General features: G+C 48.4%; 1 protein-coding gene across 4 annotated transcripts in view; it reads right to left on the minus strand.

The window, feature by feature from the left end:
* wnk3 (WNK lysine deficient protein kinase 3) overlaps positions 1 to 20,310 on the minus strand; it is an 83,752-nt gene extending 63,442 nt beyond the window's left edge. For all 4 annotated transcript variants that reach the window (XM_069183534.1, XM_069183537.1, XM_069183531.1 and 1 more), the window contains exons 1-2: positions 19,967 to 20,310; positions 1,748 to 2,886 (exon numbers count right to left, since the gene is read on the minus strand). In XM_069183534.1, the coding sequence (XP_069039635.1) occupies positions 1,748 to 2,464 (717 nt within the window). In that variant the 5' untranslated portion in view covers positions 2,465 to 2,886; positions 19,967 to 20,310. The remainder of the gene's footprint in view (positions 1 to 1,747; positions 2,887 to 19,966) is intronic.
* Between the last annotated feature and the right edge of the window lie 246 nt (positions 20,311 to 20,556).

Here is a 20,556-nt window from a genome sequence, read left to right on the forward strand (position 1 = left end):
GAAGCAGGACTTGATGGTATCTTGCCAATTTGCACTAATCTGTTATAATTCTTTGAACAAAAACCAACAGTAATCTCACACAGATCAATATGTAGAGCACAAATAACTGAGATATTTAGAATTCCTTTGAAGAAGTTTCTCAAAAAAGATCAAGTCTCATATTTCAGGAGGTCAACATCTTGGGAAATGTTTGAACTGAGAACTGATTAATAGACAGGAAACAAAGCCCAGATAAGGGATGAATACTGAGATTGGGGTGAGAGCACCACGGGAATCTCTGCTGGGACCACAGCTGTTTCGAACCTAGATCAACAATTTAGATTCAAGTACAGCTGAAACAGTAGTCAGGCTTGCAGATAACACCAAACTAGGAGGATTAGAAAAAAACTATAGAAACAGCAAATCAAATTTTAAAAGATTTAGATAAATTCATGACTAGGAGTAGACAACTGCAGACAACTGCATGCAGGTAGCAAAACCAAACTGTAGATATACAGCTGCTACTTATGAAAAAGACTTAAGTGTTTATGTTGCCACATCATTTATATCTTCTAATTAATGTGGGGAAGCCATTAAAAGGCAAACAAAATACTAGGATATAGGGTTACAGGTGTAATATTTAAATCCAGGGATGTTAAAATTGTACAAGGCACTAATAAGAGCTCATTGAGAATATTTTATATATAATTCTGGTCACAACATTATAATATCTATATTTCATCCAGAGAAGGACAACGAGGTACTTCTGGGAGTTAAAGAGAATTTCTTACACAGTCTTGGAACAGGGAGGAATACGAGTAGACCTGATCCAAGTATTCAAAATCCTCAAAGCCATCCACAGAGTCGGCTCTGTGGACTTCTTCAGAGCGAAGAGTCTAAAGAGAAGCGTTTTTAAAGCCTAGAGCTGGAGTCTCTTCTCTACCCAAAGGACTGTGGGAGTCTGGAACGAGCGGCCCAGCCTTGTCACTAACGCCGATACCCTGGCCTCTTTCACTACGCATGCGGATGAGACCCACAAAACAATTAGCAACTAAATACCAGAAGGGCCAGATGAGTTTGATGGCCGCCTCTCGTTTTTAACCCTTCTCAGTTTCGTTCACCAAGTGCCATTATCAGTGGGGAGTTTGGCTAGCTAGAGCACAGAGGAAGAAGCCAAGACCAATGGCATTCCTGTATCCGTGAACCTCTTCACGACTCACGACCCACTCAGAACTAAATCCCTGCAGCAGTGAAGAGAACAGCTAGTCATCATCAGACGTCAGAGCAACGTCTGATCCTTAACCTCACCTGGACCAGAGCCAAGGGTTATATTACAATATCACGGCCTTAGTATTTCACCTAGAGCAGCAACTTGGAGTTCATACAAGTCAATACAGGCTGCCGCCACAGGACTGTTTGTTTTCTCGTGAACACTGACACAAGACAGCCACAGAGCCTGAAATCCACACAGCTGTGCCACAGACAAGCAGACCGACACACAGACTGAAGTAAACAAGGCGGACAGACAGAAAGACGAGCAGGCAGAGGAAGACGGACCAGGGTGGCCACGGGGGAGAAGAGCACGTCAAGGAGAGAAACGGTCAGAGGCAGGTGGTCAAGAGCTCGGTCAACAAAGAGAGAAAGACGAGAACAGAGGGGCAGGCGAATACAGACAGAACCGCACGAAGAGAGACAGGAAAAAGGACGAGAAAGACACGCACACAGGCTGGCGGGCCCCCTCCCGCCTCAGCCCCCTTCCCCGTCTCACCTGCAGCTCACACCAGGCCACTTCCACCCAGGTCTCGGTGTCCAGGCCCTTGTAGACGGTCTTGAAGGCCCCCCGGCCCAGCTCGATGTCGAACTTGAGGAACCGCCCGCCGGGGGAGGTCGCCACGGCCTTCATTTCCGCCTCCTCCTCCTGCTCCTTCTCCGTGCGCCCTCTGGGGGGGGCAGCCGGGGCCGGGGGGGTCTCCCTCCCGCCGGGGGCCGGGGAGGCGGAGGAGGGGTCGGCGGCGGGGCCGGCGGTGGAGGGGGCCGCGCCGGCGAGGGGGGCGGCGGGGGGGGCGGCATCGGTGGAGAAGACGCTGTCCGAGTCCTGGCCCTGCGGGGCCGTGCCGTTCGCCCCAGCGCCGCCCCCTTCCCCGCCCCCCTTGGGAGACGGCCTCTGCCCGGCCAGCTCCTCCTCGTCCTCTTCCTCGCAGATCTCCACGCTCTTCCGGAAGAAGCGCTTGTTCTCCCTCCTGCCACCGGAGGGGTTGGCCGGAGGGGAGGAGGAGGAAGCCCCTCCCACCCCTCCGCTCTGCATCCCGCCTTGGCCGGGCGTCTCAGCGGAGGCGGGAGGGAGAGCAGGCGCGCGACGGGCCGCCACGCCCCTCTCCGGGTCCGCCTCTCTCCCCCGGTCCCTCTCTTTCTCTGCTCCGCTCACTCCATCGGGCTTCTCGGAGGAGTCCTCCGTGCCCGTGGGCTCTCCGGGGTCGGTGGCCATGGATGATGTCGTGGGAGTGCGGACCCCCCCCTCCCCCCTCCTCCTCCTCCTCCTCTCTCCTCCCGGACTGCCTCCGTCCTCCCTCGCGGTCCCGCGCTCCCCGTCCTGTCGGCGGCTCCCGTCGGGAAACGTCCGCTGCGCCGACCCGGCCCTCTCGGTCTCCCCTTCCTAGCGGCCTTCCCTCGCCCGCTGTGGCACCATCCCGTCCCAGAATCCGATCCGGAAAAGCCTTCTCCACGCAGTACCCCGCAGCCTCGGGCCGGAAGACGGGGAGCAGGGGAGGGATTTTAAGAATGGAAAATCCGGAACGATGACATAAACGAGCCAAAGCAGGCAGAGCGTTTGGTGGTCAGGTCAGGATTTTTTTTCAGTGTGTGTTGTGACGATCCACAGGAGAATAGTGGGGTATCTTCAAGCGTACCCTAAAATAAAAAAGAATAAAGAAAGGGTTGATTAGCACTTTGCAATATCCTGGATTGTTATTATTTTGAGCTGAGCTTCACTGCTTTCCTGCATCACTGTACGTGGCAATATTTTAACTCCCTGTAATTAGGCAGCAACGTTTCATGACTCATGTTTCACACAGGTCGGAGACATTCCTGGGATGAACAGGAGCTTAAATTAAACTCGCCCAAGGCAGCAGCCAAGCAGCTTTCCCAACTGTGCAGGCCAAGAGCAAGCATTCAAAACAAAAAATGCAACGTAATTGACAGCCTGGGTAGGGAGACCAAAGATTTCAACATTTATCAAACACCAGAAATGACTTCCTTGAGTTTTATTGGGAATCTGAGCAAATTATGCACCGTAAAGTAAAAAGCTTTGAAGGATGTCTCTGTACATTTTCTGCTATTAAACCGTAGTTCTGTAGGGCCACAGAGATTCTGATCCTTTTTTCAGCTGGAATAGAAACCTACTGTACGTAAATTATTATTAATTTATTTGCTCTGTCCAGATCAACTTACATTCACACAGCCAGGTATTTCACCAGAGCTGTGTGGGTGAGGTGCTTCACTCAGGCCACAACAGCAGTGTCTCTCTTGGGATTCAAACCTTGTAACCATCCAGTTACAAGACCAGAACCCTTGAATACTGTGCCACACTGCTCCCTATGATGGAACAGGGAGTTAAAGCCAAACCCATAATTCTGTGTTTTTAATCCCTTTTGTCTGATACCACTGTATGAATGCGTTAAAGTTATTATAAAATGACTTCATAAAAAGTCTTCTTATAAATTGCTGGGAGAGGTCCTGTTTAAAAAGGTTTTATTTTTAATATGTTTACATATGAAACTCCCTGATGGATTGTGACCTGCTCTACCAAAACCAGGCTTCTCACAGATAATTCTCCAAGTTCTGTAATTAAGTTTACTCACAAACTCAAAGAAGATGAGCTTTCAAGAAGTCAGGGACAATACTTTTTACTGCCCTTATCATCTCAGGCCAGTTTCCAAGAACAAACTTGTCAGAGCCCCTAGCTTCAGCCTGACAGCCCTCCCTGAAGACCCCGGATCTGACAGCGCTGATCTTAACGTTTGGCTTTGTTCCTGAAAACCAGCGGCACCGGCACCGCAGGGCAAGGAGCTCAGAGCGAACCTACGGAACAGGCTTTTGACACGCCTTCCTAGAAAAGCATCCCCTCACCCCCAGGACAGCAAACAGCAAAACTTGTTTCTCCACAATCTCCGAGAGGGGAAGCAGAGCTGCTGAGCCCCGGCCAGGATTATAACAGCGCCTCCGCGGTGAGGAACCAGCAGCCGACACCCCCACTGCCGAACAGGAAACATTCCAAATCAGCAAGTCAGCAGGGCCTGGCCGACACCAAAGGTCATGTCGTTTGACAGGACTTGAGGAACTTCCCCGGCTAGGAGCCTCTCACGTGACCGAACAGTTTCAGAAAGTGAGATCTGAAAGGGTCTACAGACTGGTCTGCCCGCCAGGGGAGACAAGGGTCGCCCCGGACTCCATGAACTCATCATCCGATCCTTCTTTTTCTGGAGCCTGCGGACCCAGGACCTCTCCAGCTCTCCAGCTACCCAGCGCCACGCGAGTCACAGCTGCAGACTGGGCCTGGGAGGCGTTTGGGATTCATTAGCTTCCAGTTTTCCATCCGTCCTGCCATCTTTTGAATTGGCTACACTACTCTGCTCTCCTCCCCACTGATATCTGATGTGTGGTGAGCGTTCTGGCGCACTATGGCTGCCGTCGCATCATCCAGGTGGGGCTGCACATTGGTGGGTGTGGAGGGGATCCCCATTACCTGAAAAGCGCTTTGAGTGGAGTGTCCAGAAAAGCGCTATATAAGTGTAAGCAATTATTATTATTATTATCATCTTTTAACCACTTCTTCCAGTTCGGGGTAGTGGGGCAGCCGGAGCCTACCCCTGCAAGCAACGGGGCGCCAGGCAGGGTAGAACATGGACAGGACGCCATTGCTTCACAGGGCAAGACACACAGACACGCACAAGACCATCAGGCCAGGGCCACTTTTCCCAGTAGCCAATTAACATATTAGTATGCTTTTGCACTGTTAGAGGAAACCAGAGCACCCAGAGGACACCCACAGAAACACGGGGAGAACATGCAATCTCCACACAGACAGCACCCCAGGGCTCCAGAACTGCCAGACAGCATTGCTAACCACTGAGCTATCACGGCCCCTGCTTAACACTTTCCAATTGTCCATGTCTCAAAGAAGGAGGCAGCGATTCCTACAGAACTCTACCTTTTCACAGCAGTTAAAGTATGGAGCTGCGTCAGCATGCGTGGGCTGCAAAGGAAAGGTTAATTCGATGCTGAAAAGAGAAGAAAAGAAACACAACCTGGAAAAATGGAAGAAGGCTGTGGAGCCTTCTTCGAGTCTCCCGGAGAAGTCTCCACACAAACGTCTTCTCTTTTCAGCCTGGAATCAACCTTTACTAGTTCCTTTAATAACAGGCACTCAAAAACGCTTTCACCTTGGACAAGATGGACCTGGCTTGAAGACAGGTACCTCCAAAAGACAGGTTACTGATCTGTCAAAGACCAGGGCTAAAAAAATAAAAATAAAGGCACAATAGTACTGTGCTAATTATATTATTTGTATTGCTTGGCAGGAGCTGAAATGACCTGGAATGATCTAGTGATCAGCACTTACAATTGAGGAGCTGCTATCACACTGTACAAGGTAGTGATAATCGAGAGGAAACGAAATCAGACGATTTCAGATTTTCAGCCTCATGCATGGTTAAAAACTTGTTGGCCCAAATCAAAGAAATATAGGAGTTACATTAATTAAAACGTATCGTCTTCACTGGATGGTTAAACTGGAATAAACTGACAATACACTGTGAAAATGATGCACAAACACTCCACCACAGAGACTTATGTTGTAACTCCACCCGGTAAATTCGATTTTGAAATACTGAAAACCCATTTCATGAACTGTAGCTCCAGTGAACTGACAGATCACTTTCAGAGTCTCTCACTCTCAAAACATAATGTAACTCACTGGCTTAGTGAGCTAGTGAGCTGTCCACACAGATTATTACAAACACAAGCCCCTCAGAAGTCACCCCCCATGTGGAATATGACTCAGACTCCAAATGTGTCTCTGCTTCAGACGAAACCTCTGAAATATTGATATGAAAGAGTCTGAAAATTCACATCATAGAATCTAGCAACAACCATGTCTAATGTCACCCTCTGTCTTGCTGCCTGGGATCACACCATCCTAGAATCACATTTACAAAACAAAAATGATGTACGGTGTGCATATATGAAAAAATACACTAAAAGTAAAGAAATTACAGTAAACCCTCAGTTTAATGGATAAATATGAGAGAAGGGTTGACATTTACTGCCGAATGTTTGTGAAATCACGAATGACATTCTCAGCTCCAAAGTATAAATAATGTATATACTTATATACTGTATACATTTCAAATGCATCTGCATGTATACATATGCTTCCTGGATATTTTGACTTATCTTTTAACAATTAAATTATAAGAAACACAAACAACACCCATCTTAAGCAATCGGCCTATCTATATATTGGGTACCACTGATATTTGTGAATTTTAAACTTAAGTAGTATTTATTTTTACCTTATTTTATTGTTTGTGCATTTCCTGGTTATTGCTGGGAAAGATACGGTAGATATTTCTGATTTTACAAAGTTCCTGTTAAATCCAATGTCCGGTAAAGGAAAGTCAGTTAAAATAGGGTTTTACTGCCCAGCAGTTATAAACTGCGAGCACACTGGGAACATCTTCTATTTTATTGTGGAGACTGGGGTGCTTTCTCTGTTTCTCTGTCGTGAATCTCCACAATACTTTGCTTTTCGGAAAAAAAAAGCAACAGTAAGTGTGTCACCTTACATTTTCCGTCTTTGGAGACAAGGGGAGAGGAAGAGCAAAAGAAAGCTGGTGAATCCTGACATTCACGTTTGCCGACATTTCTTCCAGAGGTACAGTACAGTACCCCTGGCCTAAGCTCAGCTGCAAGACAACATCCTGGATTCTGGGAGAAAGTGCAGACGGTAACTCGCGGTCCAGATGGAGCACACACAGGCGGACTGCACTAACAAACTAACAAATTACAGGGGAAAAAAAAAACAACTTAAAAAGGTTCAGCCGCTAACCGGAAGATTCTGAATCTGTGTGAAGAGATCTCGCTGAGCAGAGAGATATCGGCATGGGTTAAAAACGGACTGTCCTGAACACGAAAAACAAATATTGCAATAACAGATGACTATGTGTGGGGAAACAAAGACCTTCTGTACAGACTCCGCTGCTCATCATTCTAGAAGAGCACCTTCTAACAGCTTTGGCCATACCAGAACCCAATTAATAGACGCACAATAATACACTGCTCGCCCAGCACTGCACCAGCAGCAGAAAAGGTTACACTCTGTAAATAACACAGCCCTCAAACCGCTGGTCTGACGCCGAGCTCAGGGTTATGTCTAGATGCGTTTCATAATTACGTTAAGCTAAAAATTGTCAGCTTCAGCCACTTAAGCGCAAACAGCTTTCGCCACATTACAGATACGATCGGCCTGCCTTCGAAGTCAGCAGTCTTGCGTTCGGGAGCTGAAGCGGTGCGGAAGGGCAGGGACTCTGGCCGAGAGGGGAGCGCCACGGACGCGCTGTGCAAACGCACTCTCACAGGGTACAAGAGTGAAGCTCTGAAACAGGCAGAAACCATTCAAACCTGAACGCTCGAATCCAGCTAAGCGACAGCCCTAGAAACGTGCTACACAGACCTCCTGCCTTCTGCGGTGTTTAAATATAGCCCAGTCGATGGATACTGCCGACGTCTGTAATGGCGTGAGCTACAGTAAGTGACGATGAAGACACAGGCGCACTCCAGAGCAAAACACATGGAGGCTCTTCTTTGAAGTGTGTATTTTACTCCCCTCTTTCTGAATTTCCAAAACAGAAAGCTTTGACAGCTTTTTAGACCAAACTCCAGACAAGTTTTTAAATCACTCTATGTAAACAAGTCTCCTCCTCAGCTATGTGGCGTCCTGCTGGATAGCGAGCAGAGCGGGCCCTGGAGAACGTCACCTCGTCGGGACATCAGGAGAATAAAGGGGGGCGTGCACGCCATGAAAGTCTCCATCAAAATGTCTTTTTTTCCGCAGCATCATAAAGGTCTTAGGCCATTGTTATTTATTTTTTAACCTATTTATTACATAAGAACGTAAGGAGGGTTAAAAAACAAGAGGAAGCCAGTTGGCCCGTGTTAGCTTGTCATAGCTAATCGATCCACGGGCCTCATGCACTGGTTTCATGAAGGCAGCCGGGGTTATCAGTTTCAACCACATTGGCCAGGCAGCTTGTTCCACACCCCCACTACCCTTTGAGTAAAGAGGTGCCCCCTGCCGTGCCTTGAGGATCTCATCCACCGGTTTCCTGAAGGAAGCCAGGGTATCGGCTCCAACCACTTGGCTGGGCCACTTGTTCCACACCCCCACAATACTTTGTGTAAAGGATCGCCTATCGCCTTCTTGGTTTTGAAGGCATTTGCACGTAGTTTCCACGTGTTAAGTGGCACATTTCAGCAGTTTAAATTAGAAGTGACTGACTGGTACTGATTTACCTTCCCCCTGCGTTTTCCAACAGGTCTGCAGCGGGATGTTTACGTTGGCGCGGCCGGCTCACGAGCACTCGGTGAACACACACGTGATCACACGCCCAGCCCTCCAGCCGAGCAGCGTTTGGGGGGACAAGCGGATATCAAGTCTGACTTGAGCTCCGAGGAAGAGGACAGACGGAAAGCCTCCACGCGCTGAACTCCCTGCAGGGCTGCTGCAGGACACGGACCCAGGCCAGGCTCGCGGGAGCAGGCGGGATGAGAGCAGAGACTGATGCCGTGAGGAGAACCCGAGAGCAGGGGCGAGGGAAACAGGCTGGCGCGGCGACGACAAGCAGGCAAATGGAGTCGAGCGCAAAAGAAAGGCATCCGAAAGGCGAGCTCAGCGCGAAGCAAGAGTCGAGCATCCAGGAGGCACAGAAAAGCAGGGAATGCAGGGCTGGAGACAGCCAGTCTGAGGGCTCGAATACAACTCTACAACAGAGCCCAGAGTACTGCCAAGGTAACCAGGAATAGTCTGTTTCTTAGCGAGACAGGCCTGGTCGATAATTAAGTACAGGTGGAACAGACTTCCTGCCTGGGAGCGTAGTCATGACAACCGGCTGAAAGACAGGTGAGGAGCAGCTTCACCGGTTGCCGTGGTGATAGAATATTCTACAGAGCTCCAGCGAGGGCAAGCTTGCAAAACTGTATATATTTTGTCATCATTATACGTGTTTCTAAATAACATGCATACGCAGACTGTAAGGGAAGTGTCACCCCTCCGCTGATCTTAATGACTTAATGATGGTGATTATTTGGATAAAATTCAAATCCTTTGGGTTTTTTTTTTGTCATAATCGGATGCTGTTTGAAACCTCTTTGTAAATCCTGCAGGGCTACAGGAGTTTCCAATTATCAACAGACAGACACATATTCCCAGTGTTCATCAGCTCTGATTCTCCAAGGCCACAATCCAGCAGGTTTTATACTTTTCTCTTTCACCCAATGAGTGCTTCAGACCTACGGGAAGGGTTAGGTTGGTCCAACTCATCTCAATCAGTTAGTCAGTAATGACTAATTAAGCATTCAGGCATTAAGAAAAGGATTAAATGGGCCACTTTCACCATCCTCCACCGACTTCAAGCTCCTGCGTTTTGTATGCTGCATCAAGCCTGCTGGATTGTGATCAGGACTCACAAGGGCCGATTTTTTTCAGAGCACTCAGTGATTTAAATTACATGCAACGATACCATAAGATTAAAAAATAAAGAGGGTAATTTTAACGCATTCTTAAAAAAAGAGGGTTTGTGATGTCAGCAATGGGGAGTAATTGGTGTTTCTGACCAGGCATGTCCTCTGTTCAGGCCTGCTGTCTGTGCACAGACGGCAGAGACTCCTCAGCACAGTCTGCAGTTTAACCATCACCCGCCTCTGTTCGGCTGCTCTCAGGCCAGTGGGTCACTCTTTCACCCTTTCAACGTCCTTAAGAAATAAACACTGACTGCAGAGGAGCTCGGTGGAAAAGAAGAGGTCACGGTATCTAATTATTTTCGCAGTTGCGTCTGAAGACAACGCAGGCGTTGCTGGCTGTGCCTCTCAGCTGTCAGTTCGTGTCTTTAAAAGGGAAGGTCTGAGGCTTGAACTCGTTCCCTCCATTAGCATGGCACACCTCAAGGTGAGTCAGGCTCAAGAGGGGCCTTTTAGCTCAACTGTAATTCAAATTTAAGGCAAAGCACCGCAGTCTGAGGTCTGAACACAGGAAACAGACAGGCACTGCACTGAGTTCCCGCCGTGAAATTAAATGATTGGCCGAACCCTCAGAAATAATTGTTTTTGTATTTGTTTTGTTGCGGCTTGTTTTATGGACTCGTACTGGATATCTGGTTTGATCATCTCAAGTAGGGCATGAATTAAATATGAAGAAATACCCCCAATCTGCTTTATAAATTGTTTATAATGCATTCCTGAAGACTGCAGTGCACTGCTGTAATGTTGATTCCACATGAGCACTGACAGAGTGGAATAATTGACTGCTTTTAAACTCTCACATCTGATTTCCACTGACTAGGTATTTAGGGGGGGACTGGCAGTAAATGTCAGGGGTAACGGATAACACCCCGACGTTATCAATAATCGTTTAATCTTCTTTATTTAGTGCCTTCTCATGGAGATCCACCTCCCCGAGTGCTTTGATGGCTCTGGTCACGATGGGGTACGGTACAGGGAAAGAGGAAAGCACAGCTGGTCCACAGACGAAAAGAAAATTAAAAACAGTGTCTGCAATGAGGATGAGAGCATTGGCCAAAGACAAAAGCATAAAAATATCTTACATTTTCCAACACAATCATCGTTACGATTGGAAACCAAAAATGAAAGTTCAAGCATACTGAGAAAATATCCCAGTTGTAGAGGTTAGGTAATTAAAAACTCAGATAAGTGATTAGACATAAAAAATAGATGAATTTCAAAGTAATGAAAATACAAGGCCTGTTGTACGTGCTGTGGTTGGTTCTCTATTTCTCCTTCAGTAGAAGAATATACACCTTACAGGTTTAAGACCAGTGACAAATAAGCTCAATTGCACCCTAAACCACACTGATCGTTGAGTAGGACAATTTTTAAATAAGGGACAAAAAAAACATTCAACTTACAATAGACAGTACAATATGAATGATCAGTTTACATATTAGAACACACTGTGCATAAACAAAAACAAAAATGAAAATGCAGTGGGGTGCATCTGCTTTAAAGAGTAACTCCAGAAATGGCTATCAATAAACTGGAACACAGGAGACTGCAAAAGGAAAAATTGGGCCAACGTCTTTAGCTCGGAGAAGGAAAGTCCTGAATTCCCCCCTTGGCTCTATCCCTAACTCTCCACACGCTCACTGGCTCTCCTCTCTCTCTTAATTCAATTCAAATCAATTCAAGGTGCTTTATTGGCATGACCGATGAGAACAATCAGTGTCGCCAAAGCAAAACAAATGCAATTAACATTAAACAAAAGAAAATCTACAGACATTTACAATAAAGACACATCATAAAATAGACAGATGGAGCATTATTGGGAGACGGGCTCACTGTTCCTCAGGTTGTGACAGGAGATCACATACTGGGCTGCCAGTTCAACTGAGTTCCCTCCTCCCTCTCCCAGTAGGACTGGGACCTGTTGTGATTCTAGCAGGTGTGGGAACTCTGGGACTAGATTCTGAATTTAGGGACGAATGTTTCTCTAATCCCAGAGTATTTCTCACAGTGCAGTAGGAAGTGCACCTCTGTCTCTATTTCTCCCTGCTAGCAGTGGGGGCACAGCCTGTCCTCTCTGGGCAGCCAGGTCTGCCTGTGTCGCCCAGTTTCTATGGCCAGGCTGTGGTCACTGAGCCTGTACTTCGTCAGGATCTTTTTCTGTATGCTGTTATTTAGCTTGGTTAGATATTCGAGATGCTTTCAGAAAACAGCAAGAGATCACAGATCTCAGATCACAGATCACAGAGCGCTCTCTCACTCTTCTTTTAACGAGAATGTCTCTGCATGCTCTTCCATAAAAGCATTCATCTCATCAGTGGTCTCTCGCCGTACCTGACAAAGAAGAAGTTAATGTTGCCTTGTCTCAAAACCGCCTGACGTCCATCAGCCGTCAGACTGTCCCTTCCAATAGGAATAAAATCCCTTTTCCCCAGGCAGGGACATGCTGAGCAAGATGAAGATGTGTCTGAAAACCATGACACTGCATACCACAGCTATTGCATGATGCACATACTGTACAGCATGTATCCATAGCGTACGCAATAGCAGGCCCAACTACTGCATACATCTGTTCTCCCCATCTATCTGATCACCACAGTGGGCGCATCGGAGAAACGGGGCGACCGAGCCCTAAGTCTAACAAGCCTGTCGGACACAAAGCCCATTGTGTAGCGTCTCAGTGCATTCGCTCGTGTGAGTTAGTGTGTCGATGTACCTCCATCACTCCAGCATGTCTCAGTGCCCCATACCGGAACAGGAATAAAAGTGGTTTCTCCAGAGTATCGGTTCTAACAGCATGGCCAGGCAACTCAGACTCTCACAACCCTTGGTGCCAGCTGTCGGCTTTAAATACATTTCCACGCCGTTTTCAACTGTGCACTGACTTTGCCAGCGGCCTTAAGGATTCTGAACGGTTGAATCAGGTTTCCCCCCGAGTCTTCTCCGATGAAGACTAAAAAGGCTGTGTTCTGTCAGGCTGGCAGTGGATGCGGGACGTTCCTCCAAGTCCTGGAATGCAACTGGTTTCTCATCTCTGAGCTATCAGGCATTCATCTGTATAAGGTTGACAGATTTCCTTTGAATATAATAACGAAAATGAAAAAAAAAAACTCATACCTCATAGCCCTTACTTGTGTAACACTAAATTCTATTGTATTTTTACAAATTATTCACCGCATGACCCTAAACGGGCTCACTTAGTATTTTGTGAAAGACAAAACAACAAGGGTCATCCTCTAATAATTGTGATGTCATTCAATATACAAATATACTGTAACTCCTGCACCAGCGACTTTAATGTACAAGTTATTTTCCCACCCTGGCATTAATATACGCAGGCCTATACATAGCAAATAAAAGGTGAACAAAGAGAAAATCACGAGTGTTACGTTTGGCTAGCTTTCGTTTTCAGCAATCTAAAACCTGGATAAATGTAACGAATATGAACGCAACTTCCAGAAGTGGTAAAGGAATGCTGCTGGTTGATGGAGCCGGCACCCTGCAGTCTTTCAGGAAACAGCCTGACGAAAACCTACCTCCAGTCAGGACAGGAGGCAAGTAGACAAAGGGGTGTGAACGTGTTTGAAGCTGATATCCTGGATTCTTTCAAGAGAGGTGTGAGTGAGATTCTGGGGTCAACTGACTACTAACAGGAACAAGTAATAGGTTTATTCCCTGCTGAAAAAAAGAAGAAAGAAAACACAACGTTTTGGCCGTGGAGCTTTCTTGACACCTGAAGAAGGCTCCACAGCCGAAAAGTTGTTTTCTTTCTTCTTTTTTTTCAGCATGGAATAAACCTATTACTTGTTCCTTTGCAGCCGACGCCTGCTGACGCAGCTCCCTACCTGAACTACTAACAAACAGGTCAGACAGGCCAAAAGGCCCCCTCTTGCTTTTAATTTTACTATCTGTTTTGTCCCGCTTATCCTGAAAAGAAGCGTCTCAAACACGCATGCCTAGAAACAGACTTTCCCGTGCGGCGCGAGGCCCCAGCCAAAACGGGCGATATAAATTTAGCTGTTGCTTTCTAGGCCGGCGCTCGACAGTGGCAACTTGATTAATTCACCCGCAGCCCACTCTCTCCTCCCCGGCACATACTTCACAAGGGACAGCCCCCTGCTCCCATTGTCTGCCTCTCGGCATCTAGAGGGCCCATGTGAGAGTGGAGGATTAATCTGTGGATGGACGGCTATCTGGGCATGAAAGAACCCAGAGCCATGATTTCAGCAGCGTGCCGAAGGGGGTTTTTATATCGTAAAGTCTGGGAGAACAATGGGCAGCGGCCCGCGGACAGGAATCTCTCTCACGGCCGCGAAACAACAACAACATCCAAACAAACACAAACGAGCGCCAACGGCTGCGATTGTCTGGAGGCCCGAGAGGCCTCAGACAGAAAACATGACCGGGGTGGGGGTGGTGGGGGGGGGGGAGGGGGGTTGCAGAACAAACACTATAATTTGCTTGCAAGTCTGTTTTCGTTTTGTTTTGTTTCTCCCCTCCCTTCCCATTCCTCCCGTATAGGAAGCACATCAGGCCAGTGGCGGGGGGGTCGACGTGACTTTTAAAACTAACCTTTAACCTTGCGCTCTGCCCTGTCTTTCCAGATAACGCAAACGCTCGCCATGTGTCGCGCAGTTCAGATATTTCTGACTACCCAGGCGACAACGGACAGATGCAGCGGACAGTGACATAAACGTAGAGTGAAATAAAAGCAGTGCAGTTCAGGAAGGAACCCACAGAGGCTCACAGTGAGGACTGGGTAGGCTGTAGTAAACATGAAACTGGCCCTTGTGATCTGTCATGTGAGCGAGCACTTTGAGTTCCGAGTCGAGACTTTGACAAGACTGCCTGTTCAACAATTAGCCCTGTAAGGCACCCAAGCCAGCTCCAGCCACCAAGCTGAAGTTCCGTACGCTGGCTGAAATACCCCTGACCCTGAGACAGAGAGATACTTTATTGTCCACTGCGGTGGAAATTTGTCTTCGGCTTCCCCCACACGAGTACAAAACACACAAGCAAAAGACACGTGACTTGAGAGACACATAAAATCACAACAACAGTATGTGATACATAAATAGGTGAATAAATAAATAGGAAGAGGGGGGAATTCCTTCACATACCTTCTTTGAGTAGTTTTATTGCAGAGGGGGCAAAGGACTTCTTCTAAATGTGTGTATTTGAATTTGGTACCCTGTACCATCTCCCAGATGGGAGTGTTATGAATTGAGAATGAAGTGGGTGTGTGGTGATGTTCTTTGCCACTCTGAGAACTGTTTAATGATGTACGCTATACACTTTAAGAATTACACTTGAGGTTATTTAACTTAATAGGGTTAAAATAAACTATTTAGGATGAGATCTTTCACCATTTATAATGGGCAGCTCACCCACAACGTCAGCTCTTCAGCCTCCAAAAAAACGTACCAGTTATTTCCTGAGGGTGGAAGAAAATACATCTTAAATAACTAAAAATAACACTTTGGTGTAAAAAACCATCCCTTTCTTTGTTCTGTTTACAACGTAAAGCTATAAACTGGGTAATTATTCAAACACATGCATACCCCCAGGAACTCAACTCTCCTTTGTAAAATAAAATTCAGATTGTAAAGCTCAAACTAGCCTCAATTTCAACAGGGAATGTTAAGTTCAGTCTTACAGTTAGTGAATAACTAAGGTTACATTTTAATCAATGACGTGGGATCTGCACTGATCCTCATGCATTGTGGTGGCAGATCCATCCATTCAGAAACTTTCCGACTGCCCTGTCCAATTCACGGTCACAGGGGAGACAGAGACGGTCACGGCAACCTACCGGCACAAGGTGGGGTACAGCAGTTTGGGGGTGCAACGTAACCTCAGAACAGCTCAGATCCGCACACAAAAATTAGCAAGATCAATGCAGCAATACATTCTGGCCCACTGCTGCATCATAACCCCCAAGCAGGGCTGCACAGCCTTGCACCCAACGTTTCAATACCTCCTAAAACCTCTACAGCCAACTCAAAACACTCACTGGACTGTACTGGTGTTTAACTCCAGGATCTGCACATCTATGGGATAGGGCTGCTTCCCTGTGTGGAATTGAACTGGAAATGTAATGCACTCCACTGTCTTCATGTAATCCTTCTGTGCATCAGTCAAGCACACAATAATACTATGGGGAAAGCTTATCTGATGCGGGACTTTTCATCACAGTGGCTGTCATGTCCTCGGGATTATTGTCAAGATTAAAGTGTCGCGCGTTGCCCTTTGTTTTATGAGAGAGAAAGAAAAACAGCCCCATCTACCAAATGTTTTGTGTCTTACTGGCAGGGAAGAGCTGAAGAACTGGGGTTTCAGGAAAAACAAAACAAACACTAACAGCAGTGCTGCCTGGACACCAAGAGAAAGGACCAGAGGAGACAGTTTTTGTCCTCACTCGAGTAGTCAATTAAACAACTAACCTAATTATCTTCTACATCTGAGATATATATATTTACAGTAGGATTTTTAAGGTATATTACAGTTGGTGACACAAGACAGCCACTTCATTAAAGGAGCAGTTATCCATAAATCACCTCAGTGCCTGGTTAGAATAATTCACAATTACGCAGCTAATTAAATAATTAGACCGACTGTGTAATGAAGAACGTGGGTGGAAGAGTAACGAGAAGATGCCAGGCCCTCTAGGAGCTGGGCCTGAGATCCCTCGTGTACAAGAGGGATTCAGAGAGCAGAACTCAGCCCTGGTACAGGCTGAACACTCTCTTCCACCTGCTGCTACAACCCTTTAATGTACTGTTTTCTGCACTCAGTCCTGGGCATTATATACACTGCCTGAAAACGTTAGGGTATAGTCACCAGGAATGTAGGAAAAAGCTGTCTGTTCAGCTTGCTTACGACATTTATTGTGTTAGCAGGCGATCCTCTTTAGATGTGTTGATGTTGCTGGGAATTGTCCCGGTCAAATTTCCTCATGGCCACCCAATAATCCCCGTCTTTAAACTAGCTTCATCACTCTGCCCTCCTCCCCACTTCACTGGTGTGTGGGGGAGAGTACTGGTGCACTCTGGCTGCTGTCGCATCATCCAGGTGGGGCTGCACACTGGTGGTGGTGATGGAGGGGATCCCCATTACCTGTAAAGCGCTGTGAGTGGAGTGTCCACAAAAGCGCTATATAAGTGTAGGGAATTATTATTATTATTAATTATCATCATCCAGGTGAGGGTTACACATGAGTAGTGGTGGAGGGGAGCCCCCATTGTCCGTAAAGTGCTTTGCATCGAGTGTCCAGAAGTGTGTTGTTCCGCCATGAATCCAGAGAAGATCAAGATGGTTCTGAATCCTAGAAACTGCTACAAAGCTGATCTGAGAACTTATAAAGGTTCAGTTCGGCTGGCAGGTTTAATGAGACTAAGTTGTGTGGAATCCATCCCTCCATTAACTTTTTAACTGCTTTTTTTTACAAGTCAGGGTCACAGGAGAGCTGGCACCTATCTCTGCAAGCAACAGGCTCAAGGCAGGGTACACCCTGGACGGGACACCAGTCTTTCGCAGGACACACACAGACACAGACAATCAGCACACACTCACGCCAGGGCCGGTCTTCCCAGAAGCCACTGAAACCAGCCCTGTGGGAGGAAACCAGAGCACCCGGGGGGAACCCACACAAACCCAGGGAGAACGTGCAAACTCCACACGGACGGCACCCCTGGTCCAGAACTGAACCCAGGGCCCCAGTGCTGCGAGGCACCAATGCTGGCCCTCGCACCACCCTGCCACCCTTGTTCAGGATCTATTAATCAAAATATTTTATTTTAAAATATTCTAACCCTGAATTAAGCCCGTGAACTCAACCCAGACCCTGAAACTAGCTGTGCTCTTACACACCAAAGTACCTAACCGGATACTACAATTCTGTTTCATGTGGGCACAACAGCCACTATTACTCATTGTGAAGCACACAGAACAACACTTCCTTCAAACTAGGCCAAGCATGAGGAAGGTATGGTAGCTGGAAAGCCCGAGATGTGTTTGTCAGAGGAAACCTGAGCCCACAGGACCTCACTGCACTTCTTAACTACTGAGAGAGCTCACAGCTACGAGGAAACAATGCCAAATTCACTGAAAAAGCCAAACTGCTGGCGGGGTAGGACAAACCACATCACCTTTCAGAATGCAGCCCGATTCGGTCACAGAAGCACGTAGCGACTGAGTGAATGGCTTCTCGTCTCCTAGCAGAAGTAAGGTGTGTTATGAAACATATTTCCAGAGTTCCACAGGATAAGGCCTCTCATACTAGGAATAATACCAGTCCTATACAATCCTACCGCCTGGAGATGATGCAAAAGAAGAATTCCTGTTATGTTTGGAATTGAAATCGCAGCAGCCCTCACCAGGAAGAGCAGACCGAAAATGGATAGATAACCTTTGACACCCAGTTCCAGATCTGCCTGGTGCTTTCTATTTGTACCAGCAGTGTCCAGCGCAGGTCCTGGACAGCCTAGAGTCTTCCAGCTTGTGTTGCCACCTGAGCTGTCAATTGAACAATTAACCTCTTTACTTTCTTGAATTTGTAGGACTTTTCATAAGATTGTTTACACATGACTGCTCAAATAATTGAGTATGAGACCGCTGGACTGGGGATCCCTGGGACCAGGGCTGGTGACCCCTGGACAGACTGGACTGGGGCTCCCCTGGGACCAGGGCTGGTGACCCCTGGACTGACTGGACTGGGGCTCCCCGGGAGCAGGGCTGGTGACCCCTGGACTGACTGGACTGGGGCTCCCCGGGAGCAGGGCTGGTGACCCCTGGACAGACTGGACTGGGGCTCCCCGGGACCAGGGCTGGTGACCCTTGGACTGACTGGACTGGGGCTCCCCGGGACCAGGGCTGGTGACCCCTGGACTGACTGGACTGGGGCTCCCCAGGACCAGGGCTGGTGACCCCTGGACTGACTGGACTGGGGCTCTCTGTGAACTGACTCTGAGGCCCCCTGTTTTACACAAAACAAAAACTAGCAGCGAAAGTCCAGTTTATTGCTAAATCTTGTTGTTTCTTTGACCAGAATCTCATTCAAGATCCCTATCCATCCGTTTAAATCATACTTGTTCGCAGACACACGGAGGAAAACAGAGGCAGACACATAGACGTCTATCCACTTACTTGTAGTGTAACTGTTTTAAAGCAAATCCGGTCAGGGATAAACCAATTATATCTACACACATACAAACATAACCGAGCCCGGTTCTCAGCAGTTAAGACGCGACAGTAGTGAAACCTCATTTTAACCTCGAATGATGCTGAGTTTTGACAGATTATCGTACCATATCGCAGCTACTGTTCCTGTTGCTCAGTTCCTGTTTCAGCCGAGTGACAGGTAACGACCTGAAGCGACAGACATCCGACAAGCGCGTCCATTCCCTCCCCTTGTCAAACAGGCGAGATCACCCCCTGTTTGAAGTCGGCTGCGCGGAGTACTTCCGGGGTGCGCGATAAAACAATGCGATCACAGCCTGCAGCCCCTTTCAAAGAACACGCGTCTCCCGACGTACACACATGCATGTACACATACACAAACACACGCTCTGCTCGGCTCCTCAACAACCACCGCCTCGCCGAGGGCGTCCTGCAGACCGTGTGAGAGATCGTATCCTGCGGATCGCGAAGCTGATGAACTCCCCCATTGACAGGCAGGATAACGGGGGAAAAAAAAGAGGCTCTGTACATTGGCATTCACCACCGCGAACACGCCAGCACACACACACACAGCCCACATCGCGCAAACACACACACACACGCACCGAGTTAAGACGGCGTATGATTCATAGTAATCTCATGTCGGCTTTTCGGACTTAAAACCTACCGCCGTGCAAGTGCCTAAACCACCCCGACAGCGGCCGGGGCGCCGAGCCCCTCTTCGCCAGCCCCACCACGACTCGCATTTTCCACAGCAATGCCGCAGTCGCCTCAGCCCGCCGCCGCGTCTGAAATGCACTGGGCGCACACACACACCAACACACACGGCCCCCGCCGCCCGTCCGACTCCGTGGACGCAGGAAGCGGAGCCCCGGGTCCACCTGCTCCCGCCAGCCCCGGCTCTCCGTGACGGGGGACCGAGCGCTCCGGTCGGCACCCCCAGAACGGCACTCCTGGCTCCCCGCAGAGGGGGGTTATTATCCGAAAGGGACTCAAAAGGCGGACGGAGCCGTGTAATTACCTCTGTACCGCAGCGGTCTGCCGCTCGCTGCCGCCGCTCTCAGATACCGGAGTACAAACGGTCCATCTCTCTTTTCTTCACACCGTCTAGAGAAAGCGTACGTCTCTTTAATCCGAAGCCGGCGCTTTTGATCCGAAGAAGCATCTCTCGGAGCGGGGAAGTGGTGGGGGGGGGAGGCTGGTGTGTACTTTCCGCTGTACCCGATATTTACATTAAAAAAAACCTCGATATTTCGGACAGAACCGCGTCCGTGTTGTTGGCCCGGAGCTGCAGCTCGAGCGCCCCTCGCTCTCTCAGTGACAGCGGGCGACCAGGCGGCTCGCGCAGCTCAGCCTCGAGCTCCCCCCCCCCCGACCGCGCGCTCCACCTGCTTCGCCATTCAACGTCACTGACTCCCCCCCCCCCCCTTCCTCCCCCCGCGGCGGCGGCGGCGGCGCGCACGCCACCTCTTCCCCTGCGCCCTGTCGCTGCGTGTGCATCGCTGAGGACGGGCGCCCTGATACAGGTGCTTCACCGCAGTCCGTGGGTAGGAGGCAGCGTCCCTGTAGCGGCTCCGGGATCTGGGAGGGGCGGTGTGTGTCAGTCATGCT

This window comes from Lepisosteus oculatus, chromosome 2 (assembly GCF_040954835.1).
Source record: "Lepisosteus oculatus isolate fLepOcu1 chromosome 2, fLepOcu1.hap2, whole genome shotgun sequence".
NCBI classification, from domain to species: Eukaryota; Metazoa; Chordata; class Actinopteri; order Semionotiformes; family Lepisosteidae; genus Lepisosteus; species Lepisosteus oculatus.